This window comes from Pipistrellus kuhlii, unplaced genomic scaffold, assembly GCF_014108245.1.
Source record: "Pipistrellus kuhlii isolate mPipKuh1 unplaced genomic scaffold, mPipKuh1.p scaffold_m20_p_5, whole genome shotgun sequence".
NCBI lineage: Eukaryota > Metazoa > Chordata > Mammalia > Chiroptera > Vespertilionidae > Pipistrellus > Pipistrellus kuhlii.
The window spans coordinates 79,816,896-79,842,143 of record NW_023425551.1 but is presented as its reverse complement, the minus strand read 5'-3'; the positions used below and the strand labels follow the sequence as shown (position 1 = coordinate 79,842,143).

The window sequence follows — 25,248 nt, the reverse complement described above, 5'->3', positions numbered from 1 at the left end:
GTGCAGAAAAGCGGTTGGCAGGGGCTGTGAGGTGGGGAAACAGGAAAAAGTTGATAAAATGGTATAAACTTTCAGCTATAAGATGAATAAGGTCTGAGGAACTAATGTATAACATGGTGACTATAGTTGAGAATTCTGTTGTATAATTGAAATTTGATAAGAGAGCAGAACTTACATTTTATAAGAATAATGCTTAAAGTATTCTCATCTCCCACCCCCCAGAAAGATAAACATGTGAGGTGATGGGTGTGTTAATAACTGGACCGGGGAATCCTTTCACAATGTACATATATGTCAAGTCACAGTGATGCACACTTTAAATATCTTGCAATTTTATGTCAATTTTACTCTAAAAAGCTGAAATGAGTCGAGAGAGAGAGAGAGAGAGAGAGAGGATATTTTTTGTCACAGGTGCACCTGCTGGTGGCCCCGAAGCCTGGTTTGCTAAGGTGCCAGGACAGGGCGGGTTCCATGAAAAGGATTTGTGTACAGTGTTTTGGAAAGTCTTTTGTAAAAGCAGCCTTTCAGCTCTGCCCTTTGTAAATTAATAGCTTTTCAACTGTTCCAAGAAGAGAGAATATGCACCTCTATAAGAGATGGACAACAGTGATAGACAGAGCTTGGTTTCCATTTCCAAAGCAGTTCGCATAGTCTTTTAATCATGAACTCTATAGATCTGAATTAGAAAATGTAGGGTAGGTATGCTGTGGCAACATACAAACCATGAGACCTTAACACATAAACATTATTTTTACCTGCACAGAGTCCACGTCTCTCTAGGGCAGCTCCTTTGCAAAGGGCACTTCAGGGATGCAAACTAGTTCCATCTATTATACTAACTATCATCTTAACAGACACTCTATGATTGTTACAGCAGGGGAAGCAGTACATGGGAACTCTTACCTAGTCGTCTACATTTACCTCCAAAGTCACATAGTCTTGTCTAACTACAGAGGTGGCTGGGAAATACAGGGGGACACATGGATATTTGGTGAACTTTAAGTATCTCTGCAACAGAACACCTCTAAAGGGGAAAAGAATTTTCAAAGACATCCAAGAATTCAGCAATCTTAATAAGAGAAATGCTGACTTTAAAAACCCTTAAGCTTTATTTATGAAAATGTCTTTATCATTATAAAAATGTTAGTTATAACTGCCAAAGATAAATTTTATCAGTGGATTTTTAAAAGAAACGAGTGTTATTATTAGACAGTAGTGAGGCCAGCTCTACCACTTACTAGGTAGTGACACGAATTAGGTAATGCATTTCACAATGCCTCTCCCTCAGTGTCTTACTGCAGCATGGTGGAAATGAAAGAGGCTGGATCACAGTATGATTGCAACCATACTAAAGTAGAAACAGAACTTCTGCATAGAAGAAGGTGGAAATTTACCAACACTGAGCATAAGCCTCTCATTTGTTTGGGAGAAAGAGGGAATAACTAACAATCTAGAAGTATCTACCCACTGTAGTTGACTTTGGCGGGGTGCAACTATAGGGGTTTCCTCTCTTCCTTTCATTTTTTCTTCTTTATGTTTTACAAAATTGTTAGGACGAACCTGTATCACTTTCATAAGTGGGGAAAATCTTATTTTTAATGGAATTTATTGGGGTAAAATTGGTTAATAAAATTATATAGGTTTAATTCTATAATACTTCATCTGTAATTATTATTAAATAGAATGAAAAAGGCAATAGATGAAAATCACTTGAAAATAAGTATGTTTTTTTTGCTACGTGAAATAAATCAGAGAAAGACAAATATCACATTATCTTATTTATATATGGAATCTAATTAACAAAACAAACTGATGAACAGAGTGGATCCAAAAACATGGAAGCATGGAACAGAGTGGGGAATCTCAGAGGGAAAATGGGGGAGGGTGGGTGGGTGGGAGGTAATCAACCAAAGACCTTGTAATCATATATACAGAACCCATGGACACAGATAATAGGGTGGTGAAGGCCTGGGTGGGGGAGGAGGCCAAGGGTGGGCTGGAGGGGGCCAATGGGGGAACGGGGGGGGGGGAGGGCATATATAATGCTTTCAACAATATAGAGAAAAACAATAAAGATTTATTAAAAAAAAGAAAAGAAAAGTATGTTTTACAAATATAAGCTAGCACTTAAAACTAAATGCATTTAAAGCTTTGTCACAATTCAACATATATATATTTTTTAAATCATTATTTTTTACAGTGTTTTCTTTCCTAGTTGCTTATTTATATTTTTTAAAAGACAGGTATTTTAAATTATCTGAATCATGAATTTGGGACATCAGAACACCTACCAGGAAAGCCTCCATGGGAAACTCAAGCGGGTAATGATTGAAGGAGATTCTGATACATTTGTTGACTCTCAGAATGACAACAGCAGCTAGAAATAGCAGGATGCTGGTGGAATTAGCTTTTGGAAGAGATATACAGTAGCTAATTATGTTCTGGAAGAAAACAAAATTACAGAGGCTTAGAAAGGGGTATATAATTGTCTAAGTCTAGAAAATGACACTCTTTCTAGATCAAAAAGTAGTTCTTGGCCCTGGCCATTGTGGCTCAGTGGTTAGAGCATCGGCCTGTGAACCAGAGGATGGGGGTTTGATTCCCAATCAAGAGCAAGTATGTATCTAGATCCCAGGCCCCAGTTGGGCCATGCAGGAGGCAACCAAATGATGTGTTTCTCTCACATTGATGTTTCTCTCCCTCCCTCCCTTCCTTTCTTCCTTTCATTCTCTCTCTCTAAAAAAGAAAAAAAAAAATCAATGGAAAAAATATCCTTGGGTGAGTATTAATAACAACAGCAAAAAAGTCCCTAGCCCTAGCCAGTGTTTCTCAGTGGTTAGAGTGTTGGCCGGCTCATGGAAAGGCCAGAGATTCAATTCCTGGCCAAGGGCACTTACCTGGATTACAGGTTTGACACAACCAACTGATGCATCTCTCTTCCCTTCTCTCCCTCCCTTCTACTCTCTAAAAATCAATGGGGGAAAAAATGTTCTCAGGTAAGGATTAACAAACAAACAAACAAACAAACAAAAAACAAAACAAAGAAAAAGGAAGTCCTTATGTAGTATTGCTAGACAAAAAAGTCTTGACCAAGTGAGTAGATATGTATTTTTTTAAGTTGAAAGTGATAGTGATGTCCAATAAAGAAAAAACAGACTTTATACATTTCAGTATAGCACAAAGGACCGGGATTTCTGTTTGTTAGCTTATTCTTTATTAATTCTCCTAGACGAGTGGTCGGCAAACCAAATATCAACAGTACAACAATTGAAATTTCTTTTGAGAGCCAAATTTTTAAAACATAAACTTCTTCTAACACCACTTCTTCAAAGTAAACTTGCCCAGGCCATGGTATTTTGTGGAAGAGCCACACTCAAGGGGCCAAAGAGCCACATGTGGCTCGTGAGCCGCAGTTTGCCGACCACGGTCCTAGACCACATATGTACCTTAGCTTGGCTCCTGAGCCATTTTTGTATTTGGGGATTACTTAGCAATTTACATTTTTTAGATGTCTTAGGGATACATGTCTGCTATGAGTCATGTGATGGGAAGCGTTAAGATAGATATGGTATCTTAAGGATCAAACGTTTTTGTAAGTCATGTAAGTTTAAAAAGCTGGGCAACATGGTTAATGAAACAGAAAAATGATCCAACTGGCACCTGTAATTAATCAAGACTGTAAATCTAGGAGAGACAGTATTTCCAGGGCCCTCCTGACCCGGCTGCCTGTGCAGGAGTCTCTCCACTTGGGTCCCGTCTGTTGGAGGACAGGGGATGGGGCATCTGTAATTTGGGTGAGAGTAGAAATTACTCACATAGAAGAAGGCGACAGGACCAGCGTTGAAGCTAATCATAATCCCGAAGATGAAAGTCATCTGGGACACTATGATGTGTAGGCCCACGGCTGTCAGGTAGGCATTGATTGCCGCCTCTGGAAGGTAGGCTGCTATGAAGCCAAAACCTAATATGCCCATTATTAGCTGCAGGGGGTTCAGAGGAAAAAGAAAAACAGAGGCAGAAAGTCATCAGACCAGCAATGGCATCGGTTAAGTTCTCTCCAAAGGGTTTCCAACAAGAAAGTTAGGTGAGGCCCCTCTGATAACTCCGGTGTCTCTTTCCCAAACCAGCTGCAATTGGTCCTGGTGTTCATTCATTTGGGGCTCCCTAGAGCACTAGACCACACTCTCTTTTTTAAAATATATTTTGTTGATTTCAGAGAGAGTAAGGGGGGAGAGAGAGAGAGAGAAACATCAATGATGACAATCATCCACTGGCTGCCTCCTGCAAGCTGCAACCAGGCATGAGCCCTGACTGGAATCAAAGTGTGACTATTAGGCTCATGGGTGGACACTCAACCACTGAGCCACATCAGCCAGGTCTGTCTGTCTTTCTTTGCAAGCACTTAAGCTTAATATATTGCCCTAGAATCTACTGACTTAAGGTTAACAGTCACAGACTAATCAGAATAAGCCATTGCCTTTTAAAAATTTATTTTCCCAAGGCGGAAATGCCAGATGGCAGAATTCTATGATTTTATTAACACAAAAACAATGAGTACACAATCGTTCTGCTCATTTTCTTCGCTGCACAGCCCGGCATTGGGACTGGAGACTCCGAGGGCCAGCTGGGCTGCTCTTCCCACAGTGGCTTTGCGGTTCTCCCAGGAGGAAACGCTGTGAGCAGTCTCAGCACAGTAAGGTTTGTTGCACAGCAGCAGCACTTCACGTTCTTTGACGTTATGGACCAGAAACTTCCAAAAACCACTGGGCAGCATGTGCTTTGTTTTCTTGTGGCTCCCATCACCACTGTTGGGCATCAGGATCTGGCCCTTGAATCTTCTCCGCACCCTATTGTCAAGGCCTCTGGGTTTCCGCCAGTTCCGCTTAATTTTGACCTATCGGTCTGACTGGTGCCGGGTGAACTTCTTGGTCCTCTTTTTGACAATCTTGGGTTTCATGAGTGGTCTGAGGGCAGCCATGGTGCCGAGTAGGAGATGGCTGCCACCTCCGTAGGCAGTGCCGAGGAAGAGAGGGGCAAGCCATTGCCTTTTTAAAGAGCCATTTCATTAGTCACTCTGAGAACCTTTTCCAGGAGATATTAACATTCTTGTGAGGAAAGCAGCCTTTTACAAAGGAAAAGACAATTTAAAAACCTGAGTTCCAGGTCACACTTGGCCTTTCACTCTTATCTTTACTAAGAATGATTCAATTGAATTTTTGTCTTCAAAATTATATATATATAATATATATATATATAATATATATATAATATATATACACACACATATATATATATGTTACATATTTATAATATATAACATTTAAAATATGTATTTCTATGTTATATATGCATATGTGCATATAAAATACAATGTTTTATATTACATATATGGATAAAACATTGTATTTTATATGCACATATGCATATATAATATAGAAATACATATTTTAAATGTTATATAATATATTATAAAATAAATTATACATATATTTCTAAATATGCAGAGTCTAAACTAGTGACATCAAAATATTAACAGAAGTTACCTTTGGGGAATGGGATAAAAGTTGGTGGCAATGCCCTAGCAGGTTTGGCTCAGTGGATAGAGTGATGGCCTGTGAACTCAAGGGTTCCAGGTTCGATTCTGGTCGAGGGCATATACCTTGGGTGCAGGCACATCCCCAGTAGGAGGTGTACAGGAGGCAGCTGATTGATGTTTCTTTCTCATTGATGTTTCTAACTCTCCCTCTCTCTTCCTCTCTGTAAAAAAAAAAAAAAAATATATATATATATATATATATATATATATATATATTTAAAAGTTGATAGCAATACTTTATCATTTATACCTCGTTATTTGAGCTTTTTGCAGTATATATGTCCATCTTTTAGAATAAATTGATGGATAAAGTGTGGGCCCCATGCACTTAAGAGGGTTGGTTAGAAAAACTGGCCCAGCCCAGTGAGGAAAAGGAAAAGGAAAACAAGTCTTGAAACCCATTACTGTCACCATTTCAGCTTCCACTGGACTGTAGGGCTCAGAAAACAAATTTTGAAGAGTAAATCTTTTACCTTTAAAATCTTTTTGTTTCAAAGCTTCCTGTCAGTTGGGGCTGTGTCTCCCCTTTAATCTCCTGTCATTACAACTCAGTACTCTACTCTAGTCAGGCCAACCTGCTTCCCGTCTTTTGTGTGAACGTCTGATTTCTATTTCTGTGCTTATGCAAGAACCTCTCCTTTTTTTTCTTCTTTTTTTTTCTTTTTTTTTGCCATCTCTGCCAATCTATGTCCATCACCTCTTTCAAAAGCATAATGAAACTCCCCTTCTTTAGGAGGTGTGATGAAAACAGCAAGATTCCTAGTGATGGAGAAATGTGACTTCAATCCTGGTTCTGACACTCACTGGCTGTGTGAGTTTGGACAAGTAAATTCTTATGAGCCTCAGTTTCCTAACTGTAAATTGTTAATACTCAGCACGGTGTTTTGTATGGATTACATTATACAACACATGGAAACACTTAGCTCAAATCTGAAAATAGTGACAGATACAAATACATATCACCCATCTTCATGCCATCCTTTCCTTCCACCTGGTAAATGGCAAGTATCTATAATTAACCATAGAGCTGTTTCATGCCCAGCTGCTATGTGGTATCAGAGTCTGTGTTAACATAGTTTTCTAGGCAGTTAGAGTTGTCCTGTGACATCAAAACTGTGCCATTCTTATAGAAAACAAGAACTAAATGTTCAATGAATGAAAGAAAGTCTCAATAAATAGTTATTTCCTTCCCAGACAACTCAAATCCAACTAAAGATTACTTCTTTGTTTCATATTCGTTTGATACTAAACCCTTCACTTTTATTAATGTTAGTTTCCACTTTAATTATCTAGAGCACATGTGTCAAACACAAGGCCCGCGGGCCAAATCTGTCCCGCCAGGCCTTGCAATGTGGCCCGCACCTCGCTGTCATCACTGCACTCCGCTGCGTTTCCATCACAATGACATTTTATGACTGTTCAGTAAACCATTCGGCCCGCGATTTAGGCTGGATTTTAGATTTTGGCCCCTTCTCTGATTGAGTTCGACACCCCTAATCTAGAGCATAAATTCTTGAGGTAGAGCATCCTGAGTCTGAATCCTAGTTTGGGATCTTACTATCTATGTGACTTTGGGCAATTACTTAATCTCATTATACCTTGTTTCCTTTATAGTACTATCCACACTCAAAAAGGGGGTCTTTTGAGAATCAAAAGACATCTTATTTAATCAAAGAGTAATATGAAAATCGACTGTCACTCCAACACATAAGATGACTGCCCCCATGTGGACACAAGGTGGACACCACAAGATGGCCAGCAGGGGAGGGCAGTTGGGAGGGACCAGGCCTGCAGGGGAGGGCAGTTAGGGGTGACCAAGCCTGCAGGGGAGGGCACTTAGGGGCAATCAGGCTGACAGGGGAGCAGTTAGGCATCAATCAGGCTGGCAGGGGAGTGGTTAGGGGATGATCAGGCTGGCAGGCAGAAGTGGTTAGGAGCAATCAGGAAGGCAGGCAGGCAAGCAGTTGGGAGCCAGCAGTTCTGGATTGTGAGAGGGATGTCCGACTGCCCATTTAGACCAGATCCTACTGGGATAAATTAGTCGTACATCCCTTGAGGGGTCCTAGATTGGAGAGGGTGCAGGCTGGGCTGAGAGACACCGCCCATCCCCCATGCATGAATTTCGTGCACCAGGCCTCTAGTAATACATATGAAGTGCTTGAACAGTAACTAACACATAGCAATAAATATTAGTTTTCTCATTTGGTTCAGAGTTCTTTAAATTTATACTTTTCATTTTTTGTAATTGTAGATTGATAGGCAGTTCTCAAAAACAAAACAGAGAGATCTGATGTACTCTTTATACCATTTTCCCCAATAGTAACATCTTGGAAAACTATAGTACAAACCACAACTAGAATATTGATGTTGATACAGCCAGGATACAACATAATTCCATCACCACAAGGATCCTTCTTTTGACCTTTCATAGCCAACACCCACTTGCCTCTCACCTCCTATTCCTAATCCCAATCTCCATCTTCCTACCTCCACTCTTATCCATAATCCTGTTCTCCATTTATATAATTTTGTCACTTCAGGGATTTTTACATAGGAATCATGAGTATGTAAGCTTTCCTATTTTCATTTTCATTCATTTTTGTTTTTCATGATTTTCTTCCTTTTGCTTATTTTGGATCTAGTTTTCAAAAATCAGGACTTTTTAAAAACGCCACGGGACACGGGACAAATTGTTAAAAATTGGGACTGTCCCACCAAAAGCGGGATGTCTGGTCACCTTAGCCTAAACGGGCTGTTGGACATCCCTCTCACAATTCAGAACTGCTGGCTCCCAACCATTCACCTGTATGCTTACCTAATTGCCCCTAACCGCTTCTGCCTGCCAGCCTGATCATCCCCTAACCACTCTCCTGCCAGCCTGATCAATGCCTAACTGTTCCCCTGCTGGCCCAATTTCCCCAAATTGCCCTCCCCTGCAGGCCTGGGACCCCCCCCTACTGTCCTCCCCTGCAGGCCTGGTCCTCCCCAACTGCCCTCCCCTGCAGGCTTGGTTCCCCGCCCCCAACTGTCATCCCCTGCTGGCCTTGTCTCCCCCAATTGCCCTCTTCTGCCAGCCTGGTCACTCCTAACTGCCCTCTCCTACTGGCCATCTGGTGGCAGCCATCTTGTGTCCAAATGGGGGCAGCCTTCTTTGACCACATGGGGGCGGCCATTTTGTGTGTTGGAATGACGGTCGATTTGCATATTAGATAGGATCATGTCCCTCCCTACTTCTGGTAATTTTATTAGCTCTGAAGTCTACTTTATCTGATATTAATACAGACAATTCTACTTTCCTTTATTCATATTTGCATGCTATATCTTTTCACTCTTTTACTTGCAACCTGTCTATATAATCATACTGTATTTGATGTTTCTTATAGACAGCATATTTTAAAATATATCAATCTCTATCTTTAGTGTAAATGTTAGGGCTTGTGTCCCCTATTTTTCCGTTTGTTCTGATGTTTTCATTTCTTTTTTTTTTTTCCTTACTTCTCTGGGTTACTTGAACATTTCTAGAATTCCATCTCTATTTATCTACTAGAGGCCCAGTGCACAACATTCGTGCACTGGGTGAGGGGGGTCCCCCTCAACTTGGCCTGCACCTTCTTGCAGTCCAGGATCCCTAAATTGGTAGTCAGACATCCCTCTTGCAATCCAGTACCGCTGGCTCCTAACCGCTCACCTGCTGCCTGATCACCTTTAACCACTATGCTTGCCTGCCTAATCACCCCTAACCCCTCTGCCTACCTGCCTCATCGCCCCTAACCAATTGCCTGCCTGCCAGATTGCCCCTAACTGCCTTGGCCTCAACCTGCTGCCACAGCTTCATCCAGAAGGATGTCTGGAATGATGTCCAGAAGGTCATTTGGCTGTCTGGTATATTTAGCTTTTATTATTATATGAAGTTATTATATTACACTTTTATTATTATAGAGGATATTGCTTTTTGAGTGTATATCTTTGTATAGCTTATTTAGTGCTTGCCCTAGATACTACATTATCCTATCTAGTAAAGAGGGAATTTGCTAATTGACCCTCATGCTGTAACAAAGATGGAAGCACCCACAGCCAATAAGGAAGGAAATATGCTAATTGACTGCCCCATCCTCAAGGATGTCAGCACCCACAGCCAATAAGGAGGGAATGTGCTAATTGACTGTCATGCCCTCAAATATGGTGTCACCCAGTCCCCTCAGGCCTGTTGAGGCACCTACCTCAGGACTCCCCCAGTCCTCTCAGCCCCTAAGCCATCCAGGGCCGGTCAAGGCAGCTGCTCAGCCACTCAGGACAGCCTGAGGCTCAGGTAACCAGGGTCAGCTGAGGCTTGGGCTGCTGGCAGTGGCAGCAGCAGAGGTGTGATGGGGCATCGCCTTCTCCTGATCACCAAGTTGCCTTCTGCCCCTGAGGGCTCCTGGACTGTGATAGGGGACAGTCTGGGCTGAGGCCCCTCCCCGCCTCCAGTGCATGAATTTTCATGCACTGGGCCTCTAGTATGTACATAACTTATTACAGTATACTAATGTCAATACCTTACCAGTTCAAGCAAAGTATAGAAACCTTAGTTATTTATAAAACAATAGTTTTAAATATTTCTATATAGATATTTTTCTACATACATTTTTAACTACATCAGCCAGTGTTATAATTTTGCTTCAACTATCAAACATAATTTAGAAAATCCAAGAGAACAAGGAAAATCTATCATATTTATCCATATTTTTACTCTTTCCATTGTTCTTTTTTCCTGGTGTTTCAATATTTCTTCCTTTATCATTTCCTTTCTTTTTATGAAATTTCCTTTAGTCATTTTTTAGGGTCTACTTGTGACAAATTCTCTTATTTTTCCTTCATCTGAGAATGTCTTGACTTCTCCTTCATTCTTATTATTTTTTAAATATTTTCTTTTTCTCTCTTGCTCTGAATCCCAGAGAATAAGATGTATTCAGAGAACATTATGTATTATTTTTAAATATATATGTTTATTGACTTCAGAAAGGAAGGGAGAGGGAGAGGAAGAGATAGGAACATGAAAGATGAAAGAGAAATCATTGATCAGCTACCTCCTACATGCCTGTCAATAGGGATCGAACCTGTAACTTGGGCATGTGCCCTGACTAGGAATTGAACCACAACTTCCTGGTTCATAGGTTGACACTTAACTACTGAGCCATGCTGGCTGGGTGTCCATTCATGAATGGTATTATGATTTTGTATTGACAATTCTTTTCTTTCAGTGAACAAGAAATATTGTGCCACTTCATTCTGGCCTCGATGGTTTTGATAAGAAATCTGCTGTCATTTGAGTTGTTTACCCATGTAGGTAGAGGGTTTCTCTCACTGCTTTCAAGATATTGTTTGCTGTTTTTTAATTTTCAGAAGTTTGACTATGATTTGTGTTGGTGTGGATTTTTATGGATTTATTTTCTTGGGGATTTTCTCAACTTCATGATTCTATAGGATTACATATTTTGCCAAATTTGGGAAGTTTTAAGAAGACTGATTTAAAATCTTTCCAATTCTAGAATCTCTGTCATCTCAGTGTTGGAATCTTTTTTGTTGTTGTTGTTGTTATTGTTTTTATTAATCTTCACCTGAGGATATTTTTCACATTGGTTTTTTTAGAGAGAATGGTGGGGAGGGAGAGAGGAAGAGAAATATCAGTTGGTTGCCTTCCCACATGCTCCAGCCAGGCCAGGGATCAGATCGAGCCTGCAACTGAGAAACATGCCCTTGACCAGACTTGAACCTGGGACCCTTCAGTCCCCAGGCTGTAAATCTTTTTACTGAGCCAAACCCACTAGGGCTTGTTATTGTTTTTTAATTCAAGTTGAGACCTAACTGGTTTGGTTCAGTGGATAGAGAATAGGCCTTCGGACTGAAGGGTCCCAGGTTCAATTCCAGTCAAGAGCATGTACCTTGGTTGTGGGCACATCCCCAGTAGGGGGTGTGTAGGAGGCAGCTGATTGATGTTTTTCTCTATCGGTGTTTCTAACTCTCTATCCCTCTCCTTTCCACTCTAAAAAAAATCAATAAAATATTTTATTTTAAAGAAAAAGTGTGGGAGGAGGTAAGATGGCGGAAGAATAGATGGGCAAATTCTGAGCCCTCTCCTGAAGCAGAAAGAGAGCAGCCGATGGTCTTGAGCTGTGAGTGTTTATTAGCAAGCTGGGAGACAGCGAACACCAGAAGAAACTGCTGGGGGGCCGCTGACAGAGGTACCCCTCACAGGGAAGCACCCACGCGGGATACGTCCCTGCCTGGAGCTATCTACCGGCTTGGACGGGGAAACCTCGCCATCTTGAGAGGAAGATAGGATCGTGTCAGAGACCTGAATATCCACAGCTGCAGTGACCACCAAGCAGCTGAGACCCCCAGAACGCAGATCCCAGGCGGTGCGAACACCTGGCTGCACTGGAGTGCCCCACTGCTCGGCGAAAAGGAGAGATGGGGAGACCAAAAAACAGCCCGCATATGAAAGAAAAACAGGCTTCACCAGAAAAGGAAGTAAACGAGATAGAGGCAAGCAACCTACCAGAGCAAGAATTCAGAGTAATGATCATAAGATGGCTAAAAAGAATGGAAGACAAATTTGACAATATGAGTAAGAACCAAGAGGAAATGAAGAAGAACCAAGAAGAAACAAAAAATGACATCGTTACTGTAAAGAACTCAATAGAAAGCATCAAGAGTAGATTAGAAGAAGCAGAGGACCGCATCAGCGAGCTAGAAGACAAGATGGAAAAAAAGACACAATTAGAACAGCTTCTGGGGAAAAAAATTAAAAAACAGGAGGAAAGTCTAAGGGAACTTTGGGACAATACAAAACAAAACAATATTAGAATAATAGGGGTTCCAGAAGGAAAGGGAATTGAGAAAGACATGGAAAATGTATTTCAAGAAATAATGACAGAAAACTTTCCTGAGATAGAGGGAAAAAAACCCCACACAAATCCAAGGTGCTCGCAGAGTCCCAAAGCAGAATGAACCCCAGAAAACCGACCCCTAGGCACATTATAATTAAGCTGTCAAACACCAACGACAAAAAAAAAAAAAAAAAAAAAAAAAAAAAAAGAATTTTAAAAGCAGCCAGAGAGAGACAGAAAGTTACATATAAAGGAACCCCTATCAGACTAGCAACTGATTTCTCCACAGAAACTTATCAGGCCAGAAGGGAATGGGATGAAATATACAAAGTCATGCAAAGGAAGGGTCTGAATCCAAGAATACTGTACCCAGCAAGGCTATCAATCAAAAGTGAAGGTGAAATCAGGAGCTTCACAGACAAAAACAGACTAAGGGAATTTATCTCCACCAAACCAGCAATGCAAGAAATGCTAAAGGGTCTACTGTAAAATTAAAGAAATAGAAAGCAAAGAAGGAACACAGGGGTATAGAATAAAAATGGCGTCTAATAATTATCTATCAATAATAACTTTAAATGTAAATGGACTAAATGCTCCAATCAAAAGACATAGGGTGTCAAATTGGATAAGAAAACAAGACCCATATATCTGTTGTCTACAAGAAACCCACCTCAGAAAAAAAGATGCACACAGACTGAGGGTGAAGGGATGGAAAAAGATTATCCAGGCGAATGGAAATGAAAAAAAAGCTGGGGTAGCAATACTTATATCTGACAAATTAGATCTCAGAGTGAAGAACATAACAAGAGATAATGAAGGCCACTTCATAATACTAAAGGGAGCAATCCAACAAGAAGAAATAACCCTGGAAAATATATATGCACCCAATACGGGAGCACCCCAATATATAAAAAAACTGCTGGAGGACATTAAGGGAGAGATTAATAGCAATACAATCATAGTAGGAGACTTTAATACCCCACTATCACCCTTTGACAAATCATCTAAACAAAAAATCAGCAAAGAAATATCAATCCTAAATGACTTGCTAGACCAGATGGAATTAATCGATATCTTCAGAACATTCCACCTCAAAGCCACAGAATATACATTCTTCTCAAGTGCACATGGGACATTCTCAAAGATAGACCACTTTGGGACATAGGCAAAGTCTCTTCAAATTCAAGAAGATAGAAATCATATCAAGCATCTTCTCAGATCATAGTGGCATAAAACTGGAAATTAACTACAATGAAAAAAATCCAAAGAAATCAAACACATGGAGACTAAACAGCATGCTATTAAACAAGGACTGGGTTACCAAAGAAATCAAGGAAGAAATTAAAAACATCCTGGAAACAAATGACAATGAAAACACAACTATCCAAAATCTATGGGACACAGCAAAAGCAGTTTTGAGAGGGAAGTTCATATCCCTACAAGCCTATTGAAAAAAACTAGAAAAAATGGTAACAAATGATCTAACTCTACAACTCAAAGAGTTAGAAAAAGAGCAACAAGAAAAGCCCAGTGTAAGCAGAAGGAAGGAAATAACAAAAATCAGAGCACAGATAAATGACATAGAGAATAAAGAAACAATACATAAGATCAACAAAACCAAGAGCTGGTTCTTTGAAAGAATAAACAAGATAGATGGACCTCTAGCCAGGCTAACCAAGAAACAAAGAGAGAGGACCCAAATAAACAAAATCAGAAACGAAAGAGGTGAAATAACAACAGACCCCGCCAAAATACAAAGGATTGTTACAAAATACTACGAACAACTCTATTCCAACAAACTGAACAACCTGGAGGAAATGGACACATTCCTAGAAAAATACAACCTTCCAAAACTCAATCAGGAAGAATCTAAAAATCTCAATAGAGCAGTGATGTGGGAAGAAATTGAAACAGTCATCAAAAAGCTTCCAGCAAACAAAAGCCCAGGGCCAGATGGCTTCACAGGAGAGTTTTACCAAACATTCAAGGAAGAACTAAAACCTATCCTCCTCAGACTTTTCCAAAAAATTCAAGAAGAAGGAACACTTCCAAACTCCTTCTATGAAGCCAGCATCACCCTAATACCAAAACCAGATAAAGACAACTCAATGAAAGAGAATTACAGGCCAATATCCCTCATGAACATAGATGCCAAAATCCTCAACAAAATTCTAGCAAATCGGCTCCAGCAGAGCATCACAAATATCATACACCATGACCAAGTAGGATTTTATTCCAGGAATGCAAGGTTGGTACAATATCCGCAAATCAATAAACGTGATACATCACATAAACAAATTGAAAGATAAAAATCATATAGTCATATCAATTGATGCAGAAAAAGCATTTGATAAAATCCAACACCCTTTCCTGATAAAAACTCTCAACAAGGTGGGAGTACAAGGATCATACCTCAACAAAATAAAAGCTATATATGATAAACCCACAGCCAACATCATACTCAATGGGCAAAACCTAAAATCATTTCCTCTAAGAACAGGAACAAGACAGGGATGCCCACTATCGCCACTCCTCGTTGACATAGTACTGGAAGTACTAGCCATTGCAATTAGACAAGAGGAGGAAATAAAAGGCATCCAAATTGGAAAAGAAGAATTAAAGTTATCCTTATTTGCAGACGACATGATATTGTATATAAAAAAACCAAAAGACTCCATTAAAAAACTAATTGGCTTAATAAATGAATTTGGCAATGTAGCAGGATACAAAATTAATGCCAAGAAATCTATGGCATTTCTATACACCAACAGTGAACTTACAGAAACAGAGACTAAAAAAGCAATTTCATTTATCATCGCACCAAAAAAATTAAGATACCTAGGAATAAACTTAACTAAGGAAGTAAAGGACCTATACACAGAAAACTACATGACACTGAAAAAAGAGATAGAGGAAGATGTAAACAGATGGAAGAACATACCATGTTCTTGGATTGGTAGAATCAACATCATCAAAATGTCTATACTTCCTAAAGCAATCTATAGGTTCAATGCACTCCCCATTAAAATACCAACGGCATATTTCACTGACCTAGAAAGAACTCTCCAAAAGTTCATTTGGAACAATAAAAGACCCTGAATAGCCACAGCAATCCTGAGAAAGAGGAGTAAAGAAGGAGGGATCTCAATACCAGACTTCAAACTGTATTACAAAGCCACTGTTCTCAAAACAGCCTGGTACTGGCACAAGAACAGACATATAGATCAATGGAATAGAATCGAGAACCCAGATATCAACCCAAATCAATATGCTCAATTAATATTTGACAAAGGAGGCACGAATATACAATGGAGTCAAGACAGTCTCTTCAATAAATGGTGTTGGGAAAATTGGACAGATACATGCAAAAGAATGAAACTAGATCACCAACTTACACCATTTACAAAAATAAACTCAAAATGGATACAGGACTTAAACATCAGACAGGAAACCATAAAAATACTAGAGGCATCCACAGGCAGCAAAATCTCAGACGTATGCCAAAAGAACTTCTTCACTGATACTGCCCCTAGGGCAATGGAAGCTAAAGAGAAAATAAACAAATGGGACTACATCAAAATAAAAAGCTTTTTTACAGCAAAAGAAACCATCAGCAAAACAACAAGAAAGCCCACTGTGTGGGAGAACATATTTGCAAACGTTACCACTGATAAAGGTTTAATCTCCAACATCTACAAACAGCTTATACAACTAAATAAAGGGAAGATGAATGGTCCAATTAAAAAATGGGCAATGGACCTAAATAGAATATTTTCAAAAGAAGACAGAATGAAAGCCAAAAGGCACATGAAAACATGCTCAAAGTCACTAATTATCCGAGAGATGCAAATCAAAACAACAATGTGGTACCATCTCACACCTGTCAGAATGGCCAACATCAACAAATCAATAAATGACAAGTGTTGGCGAGGTTGTGGAGAAAAAGGAACCCTCATGTACTGCTGGTGGGAATTCAGACTGGTGCAACCACTGTGGAGAACAGTGTGGAGTTTCCTCAAAAAACTGAAAATGGAACTCCCATTTGACCCAGTAATCGCACTCCTAGGAATATATCCCAAGAAACTAGAAACACCAATCAGAAAGGATATATGCACCCTTATGTTCATAGCAGCACAATCTACAATAGCTAGAATCTGGAAACAGCCTAGGTGCCCGTCAGCAGATGATTGGATCCAAAAACTATGGTACATCTACACAATGGAATACTATGCTACCATAAAAAAGAAGGAATTCTCATCATTTGCAGCAACCTGGATAGAACTAGAGAACATCATGCTGAGTGAAATAAGCCAGTCAATGAAAGAGAAATACCACATGGCCTCACTCATTTATTGATATTAAAGAACATTATAAACTGACAAACCAAAAGTCAGATATAAAGACAGTAAAGCAATAAGTAGACTGTAAAATTACAGCGGGGAGAGTAGGGAGATCTGGGGGAGATAAGAGATCAATAGAAGGACTTGTATACATGCATATAAGTACAACCAATGGACACAAAACTCTGGGGAGGGGGGGTACGCATGGGAGGGTGGGCAATGTTAAAATATGTACACAGATAATAATTTAATAAAAAAAATTAAAAAATTTAAAAAAAGTGTGACATTTAAAAATAAAATAAAATTCAAGTTGAGACTTTCCTTGTTTTTGGTATGACAAATAATTTTCAATTCAATCATACATTTGGGTTACTATGTTATAAGACTCTGAATCTTATTTAAACCTTCTGTTTTATCTAGCTTATTTTGACAAAGTGCTGGGAGGGGGAGGAGAGGGTGCCACCTTGTTTTGCCCGGTAGAGGTAGAAGTCCAGATTCTCCTCCCAGCCTCCGCTGACACGGGTGGCACTAGAGATTCTCCAATATTGCTGGGCAGGAGTGGGAGTTCTGGCTCCTCACTGGGCCTCCCCTGGTACTATTCTGGTTGGGATAGAAAGGAATGCCTTTACTTCTCCCCACCTGGACATCCCAGCAGAAAGGGTTCTTGTCACGGTGAAAGACCTGACTCTTCACTAGGCCTTCTCTGGCACCGCCCCAGCATGGCGCAGGAAGGGGGTCTCATTACTTCCCAGTGGGGATGAAAGTTCTGACTCTCCACTGGCCTTCTCTGACAATACTCTAGTTGGGACTGAGTAGGCACCTCATTACAGCTAAGTCAGAAAGTCTAGGCTCCCCCCTTTGCCTTTGCTGATATAAATGGTGTCGATATCATAATTCTGTTTTTTCGTAGTGTTTGTCTGGAGTAGATAAGTTATTGTAGAAACATTTTCAGTCTTTTTTTGTTTGTTTGTTTTTGTCTGCACCTGTTGGTACTTTGGGTTTCTGGCCTCTTCGGCACCAAGATTAAAATAAATGAGTTGAAAAGAAAACCCAGGGAATGCACTTCTGTGTTGGTCTTATGTCCTGAGGTTCTGGACCTGCTGACTTTCTCTCCATCAACCAGAGTCTTCTTACATTTGTTTTATATATAATGTTCCAAGATATTTTGTTGTACTTAGCTGGAGGAATAGGGAAAAGTGCATCTATTCCATCCTCCTGAAAATGAAATGTCTCCTCCTTTATTAAAGGGGAAAAAACAACAACAACAAAAAAACACAAAAGCTTTAAAAAGGGGACAGACATGTCCTAGGCCACTTAGCTAATTAACAGGTTACTGACATATTGCCTGTTATTTTGTCTTCTCCTACAACATTGAATTTTTTTGAGTACAGACCTTATATCTTCTTTTAAAATTTTGGTTTCTGTTCAAGTATCAAATTTACTTCTTTGTATCCAGTAATTATAATTTATTGATACTTACTAAGTGACAGGCTCTGGGCTAAATATTTTACATGCATTTTCTCACTTAATTTTCATAAGAACTCCACAAAACCAATGTTATTATTTCCACTAGAGGCCCGGTGCACGAAATTGTACACGGAGGGGCGGGGGTGTCCGTCAGCCCAGCCTGCACTCTCTCCAATGGGATCGGGCCTAAATGGGTAATTGTATATCCCTCTCACAATCCAGATCTGCTGGCTCCCAACCGCTCACTGGCATGACTATCTGATTGTCCCTAACCACTTCTGCCTGCCAGCCTAATCATCCCCTTACTACTCCCCTGCTAGCCTGATTGATGCCTAACTGCTCCCCTGCTGGCCCAATTGCCCCTAACTGCCCTCCCCTGCCAGCTTGGTTACCCCTAACTGCCCTCCCTTGCAGGCCTGATTGCCCACAACTGCCCTCCCCTGTCAGCCATTTTAAGTACACATGGGGTATCCATCCTGTGTTGGAGTGACAGTCAATTTGCATATTACTCTTTTATTGGATAATATTTTATGCATGAGAAAACTAAGGCCCACAAAGGTAACATAATTTATGTTCATACAGCTGACAAATGGGTCAACCCACTGTAACGTAATTTATGTTCATACAGTTGTCACGGGTCAACCCATCGTAATAACTTGCTTTTGCAGGCTCCCAATAAATCCTTACCAAATGAAAGATGGTTCCAGTGTAGAACAGAGACAATTAGCTAGGGAGTGGGTTAGTTGAGAAGAAAGAAAGAAATTTGAAATGTGTGATTTTAGTTAGGTGGATTTAGCTTTAGATAGTAGAGTCTCTGAGCGAAATGAAAGACATTGTCAAAAATAAATTCTGATATTTTAATGTCATTGATATTTGTGCTTCAGCTGTGGTCCTGTCATTGCAGAAAAAGGATTTCAGGTAAAGCTCCAATGCTTACTAACCCAAAATATAGTATTTGAATCTATCAGTGCTATTCTTGTTGAAAGAATATAAAGAAATTTTTAAAAATATATATTTTTTTATTGATTTCAGAGAGGAAGGGAGAGGGAGAGATAGAAACATTAGTGATGAGAGAGAATCACTGATTGGCTGCCTCCCGAAATCCAGCATATACCCTGACTGGGAATCAAAATGTGACCTCCTGGTCCATAGGTCAACGTTCAACCACTGAGCCAAGCCAACGGGCTAAAGGAATTTTTAAAACATGAAATCATGTCTAGAACTCTAGCCCATAGTTCCTAGGACCCCTTAGTCTCAGAGAAGGGACTGGTGAAAATGTTTTGTGTCTCATCCAAAATCAGTGGTGGATGGCTTTTTCCTCTTCCGGGAACGGCGACTTCAGGCATTCAGAATGGTCCAGCATTTGTCATATTAGGAGGCTGTCCTACAATACAGCCTCTAACAAAACTAGGCTGTCCCGAACCCCTGGTAATAGAATTGTTTCCCTTTACACCAAGAAGATTGGAGAAGCGCAAAATCTGCATGTGGCGTGTGCCTAATCCAACTTCACAGAGTTTGTGCTGTGAGGTTTCCTAAAATGAAAAAAAACATGTCAGCAGTACCTGGCGTGGATCCATGTGCGCTGAATGTGTCCATGAAAGGATCAGGCATGCTTTCTTCTTTGAGGAGCAAAGAATTGTTGTGAGAGTATTGAAGGTATAAGCATAGAGTCAGAAAGCTAAATTAAAAAAATAAGGCCGTTTTGCTGGCTGGAGTGGCTCAGTGGTTGAGCAGTGATTTATGAACCAGGAGGTAACAGTTCAATTTCCACTCAGGGCATGTGCCTGGGTTGCAGGCTCGACCCCCCAGTGTGGGGTATGCAGGAGGCAGCCGATCATTGATGTTTCTCTTTCTCCCTCTCCCTTCCTCTCTGAAACCAATAAAAACACAGTTCTTTAAAAAATAAATAAATAAAGATGTTTTGAATAATAAAAACAAAACATAAACTTCCAAAATCAATGGTTGATGGTTTCTGACATGGGAGAAATTTTATCACAGTCTATCCACAGATCCTACAAGTTTTCCAGAAATAAATCACTGGAGTATTTTAATGGACAGTGGGAGCAATGAAAGGGAGGGGTCTATTTGTAGCCCCTTTATTTAGTTCTTCCTCAGAGGTTCAGAGACTCAGATCCTACCTGCAAAATCCCAGTAACAAATGTTGTGGTTGCCACCACACTCAGGGATCGGTTGTAGCCCGTGAAGAAGAGGGGATCAGAGAAGTCCTCTTTGAGGAAAGTTCCCAGGACCAGGTGGCCACTGTTGAATGGGTATAAATTCAGGACATCCATCAACAGAGCGCTCACAAGAAAGAAGGCACCTATGAAAAAGAAGTAGGCAGAAGGTGAGGATTTAAGTCCAGGTAAACTGAAGCTATTGACAAATCAAGGCAGGATCTTATGTTGTTTTTGTCCTTGATCCGAAGAACTTTTCTTATTTGAAAGTGGCCATTGAGAGTAAGAAAGAGCACGGAAAGAACTCTGGCCTCACAAACTGTGACCAAGTCACAGAATTTAGATCTTGGTAGTCCAGGTATTAACCTCTTTCATTATGGGCACATAGTGTGGGCTGCAGAGAGAAATTGACTGGAAATATGTATCAGGTTCAGCTGCTGTGTCTACTCTTAGAGTGATGAAAAGTGATGTGGTGGTGAAAATATCAGAAGACAGTAATAATAAGAAGAAAAATAATACCCAACACTCAGGAAGGATTTATTTACTAGTGCAAAATGACACTCAGCTAAATCTGTTTCAAACATAACTTCATTTAGTCTTCACATCAACATATAACAGAAGCAAAGGCAAACCTTACTCTTAAATTACCTGATAGCCCTGGCTGGTGTGCTAAGTGGTTAGAACACTGGCCTGCACACTAAAGGGTTGTGGGTTTGAATCCCTGTTAAGCGCACATACCGAGGTGGCGGGTTCACTTCCTGCCTCTGGTCGGGGTACAAGGAAATGACTTAATGTATCTCTCACATTGCTTCTCTCTCTCTCTCTGTCTCTGTCTCTGTCTCTGTCTCTCTTCCTGTCCCCCTTCCTTCTACTTTCTCTGAAAATGGAAAAAATATCCTTACAACAACAACAACAACAAAACCAATAAATTACCCGATAGACACAAAACTCTAATCGCTCTTATTACCAGTCTTTGGAAGTAATTGTAATGTGCCTTGGGAATGAAATTACTCTCTAAAGTTTAAAAGTAAAATTGACACAATGAATTTTAGTGCAGAAAAGGCAGAGTAGCACTACGTACTTAGAAGAATGGGATGGTCCCAGATTGACAAACACTCGGAGAAGATATGTCAGTCTTGGTTGTGTGGGGAAGGCCGGAAAAGGCGCTTCACGGGTGAAGGTTGGCAATGCCCTTCCTAGACTGTTGGGGTATTTCCTAGTTTGATTTCTATGCAGATTCACCTAGTATATTTGCTGATTATATGACCTTTAACTAGCTTGGTTCCTGTAACAGTCATTTCTGATATAAAAGAGTAGATGGATTCTGACCCTGAGAAAGAAAGTGCTCCTCCTATGGATTTAAGTGCTTTGATTACCATGATGGTATTTTCTCATTGTAAAACTAATACAGTAAGAAAATGATAATTATGAATCAGGCCCATGGAGTTTGGTTATCCTGGGTCCAATGGAAAGATGGATCCACTCTAAAAGTATTGGCAGAATTGCTCCTGGACCTTTCTGGCTCTGGGCATTTAGATTCCAATGCGAGGTAATCTCCCAAGGAAAGTACTTCTGTCCTTTCATCCCTTTGGGAAATAGCTTCCTGGCCTTTTCACCTGGTGGTGACCTTGATAATGACATACTAGAAGTTTTCAATTTCTAAAGTCTAAGCACTAATCCTGTGGCTAGAATGCCCATCTTCTGTCTCCTTTCTTTCTACCTTGAACAGAGCTTTCACTTGGGTTCCTTAGCAATGGGTAAATAATTGAGGTGGGGACTTCATCCACCTCCTCCGGTTCCAGAACTGAACTCACCAATAGACATTTGATGACATGATCCAAAAATTACATAAATTACTGTATTAGTGAAAGCTGCATATGAGATGTTGAGAGGAGGGATCAGTTGCCTTGTCAGCAAACTATACGTCAGAACTGAAAGGCAAAATAATTTAGGTAAGAAAAGGTAGCCTGGCTTTTAAAAGTTACCTTACATAAAAACTGTAAAGAATATTTAAAATGAAAATGATCTATGTATATGGCTGACTGAGCATGACATACAGCCTTTAATTAGTATCTTTTATTGCCTCCTATGATTCCTAGCTTCTCTTCCTATTGTACCTCAAGATTTTATACCTCTATTCTAAATCATAGGCTTAACCACCTTTCCCAGTGTGGTCTTCAAGCTAATCTTAGAAAGCAAACATCACAGCAACCAGGCTTCAACTTCCAACAGCTCAGGAGCAGCCCACTTGCACCCTAGCCTAGAACAGAGGCCCTGTTAATGCTCTAGGATGGAGGACAAAGCTGGAGAGCAAGGCAAGAATCCCACTGAGCTGACTTGACTCCCAAGTTGGTATGTGTTGGCTCTTTACCATATGCTCATCATTCTCATCTCTTCTTTTAACTCCTTCCTCAATATTTTCTTTTCTAAAAAGCACCCTGAAAATCAGGAGATTTGAACTGAGGCACTCAACTTAGATCATTCTAATGAGCCCACTGAGCTGATTTATTGTCTTAGACAAGCAAGGATCTTTTTTTTTTTAGTGGAAAAGTTAAAACATATACAAAAATAGAGTATAATTAGCACCCATGTATCAGACAACCCTTCAACAATGGTCAATTCGTGGCCAATCTTATTTTACTTATGCACCAACTCCTCTTCCACTCCATGTTATTTTGAAACAAATCCAAAGACATGATCATTTCATCAGTATATATTTCAGAATGTATCTTTAAAAGAATACCCTCCTTTAATGTAACTACAATATCATCATTAGACCTAAGAAATAATGGTTCTTTAACAGTATCAAATATCCAGTCAGTATTCACATTTCCCTGCTTATCTCATAAGTGGTTGTTGTGGTAGAGGATGATCTGCAATGGCTAATTGGTTTTCATGCCCTTGTGTGATCCCCACCCCTTATGTGTGGGATGGATCTTATAAGTTGCTTCCGATAAATAGAATACAACAAAAAATGATAGGATGTCACTTTTGAGATTGTGCAAGAAGACTGTGGTGTCTCTCTCCCTCTCTCTCTCTCTCTCTCTTTCAGGTCACCAGCCACCAGAGTTGACTTCAAGGGTGTGACTGATACAATCACATAGAGTCCTGGGCTTAGAAGCCTCTACTCTTGGCTTCATGTTCTACTCTGACCATCTTGAAATTCTGAATAATTTTTGAACTAAGGGCTCTGCATTTTCATTTTGCATTGGGTCTCATACATGCAGTTGGTCCTGCCAGCTGTCATGTTGTGAGGACACTCAAACAGCCACATGGCAAGAAAACCAGGCATGTCAGCAAACATATTGTTGGAAACTGACCCTCCAGCCTCAGTAGAGCCTTGAGGTGACTGACACATTGACTGGAAATGAAATAGGTTTAAATCTAAAAATGAAATAGGTATAAATCTAACAAAATATGTATAAGATCTGTGTGCTAAAAACAATAAATGCTAATGAAAGAAGTCAAAGAAGACCTAAATAAATAAAGAGATATACTGTGGTCATGAATTGGAAACTCAACATTATTATCTGCAAAGTTATCTATGAATTTAATGCAACAGCTATCAAAATCTCAGTAGAATTTTTTGGGTGGATATAGACAAAATATTTATATAGAAGAATAAGCTAAAACAATTTTGAAAAAAAAAAAAAACAAAGTTGGAGGAATCACTCTACCCAATTGTAAGACTATCTATAAAGACATAATAATTAAGATATGACATTGGCAAAGGATAGACACATAGATCAATAGAACAGAATAGAGAGTCCAGAAATAGACCCACAAAAACATGGCTATATGATCTTTGACAAAGTGTAAAAACCTTCAATGGAGGATTCTTTTCTTTAAAAATAATGCTGAAAATGCAACAAAAATAACCTTGACCTACGTTTCTCACATTACACAAAGATTAACTAAAAATGGATCATAGATCTTAATGTAAAACATAAAACTATAAGACTTAGAAGAAAATATAGGAGAAAAATTTTGTGACCTGGATTTAAGTGAATAGTTCCAATATATGATTGGGGGGGGGGGGGATCTGTAAAAGAAAAAAAATTGGGCTTTATAAAAATTAAAACCTTTGCTCTGTGAAAGAAACTGTCATGAATGAAAAGATAAGCTACAGACTGAAAGTATTTGCAAATCACATATCTAGAAAGAACTTATATAACATATCAGAATATATAAAGAATTCTCAAAAAAGAACAATAAGGAAACCAAAATTCCAATTTAAAAAATGGGCAAAGGACTCGAACAGGTACTTCACCAAAGAGAATATTAGGGTAGCAAATAAGAACATAAAAATATGTTTGATCTCATTAGCAATCAGAAAAATGCAAATTAAAACCACGATGATATACCACTACAAATCTCTTAGAATTACTAAAATATTAATAAAAGACAGTGAAAGCTAAGTTTTGTTAAAAAAAAAAAAAGTTTCTCTTTAAAATACTTTGTTAAGACAGGCTACAGGTCTGGCCAGGTTGCTCAGTCAGTCAGAGCTTCATCCCTACACCAAAGGTTGTGGGTTTGATTCCCAGACAGCGCTCCATCCTGGGTTGGAGTATGTATGGAGGCAACTGATTGATGTTTCTCCCTTACATTGAAGTTTCTCTCCCTTCCTCTCTCTCAAGTCAAAATAATCATGTCCTCAGGTGAGAATTCAATCACACACACAGTCTCACAAAAGAACAGGCTGCAGGCTGGGAGAAAATATTTGCAAAACACATTGACAGAGAACTAGTATCTAAAATATATAAATAATTATTAAAAATAAACAGTGAAAATGTAAACTATCC

General features: G+C 39.6%; 1 protein-coding gene and 2 pseudogenes across 1 annotated transcript in view; 1 reads left to right on the top strand and 2 right to left on the bottom strand.

Moving 5' to 3' along the window:
- SLC26A8 (solute carrier family 26 member 8) overlaps positions 1–25,248 on the bottom strand; it is an 84,024-nt gene that overhangs the window by 42,174 nt on the left and 16,602 nt on the right. Inside the window, exons 3-6 of the mRNA XM_036415154.2 lie at positions 22,261–22,377; positions 20,411–20,592; positions 3,816–3,980; positions 2,292–2,441 (exon numbers count right to left, since the gene is read on the bottom strand). Of these exons, the coding sequence (XP_036271047.1) occupies positions 2,292–2,441; positions 3,816–3,980; positions 20,411–20,592; positions 22,261–22,377 (614 nt within the window). The remainder of the gene's footprint in view (positions 1–2,291; positions 2,442–3,815; positions 3,981–20,410; positions 20,593–22,260; positions 22,378–25,248) is intronic.
- Positions 4,511–5,059, bottom strand: LOC118705434 (annotated as a pseudogene).
- Positions 19,478–19,967, top strand: LOC123651348 (annotated as a pseudogene).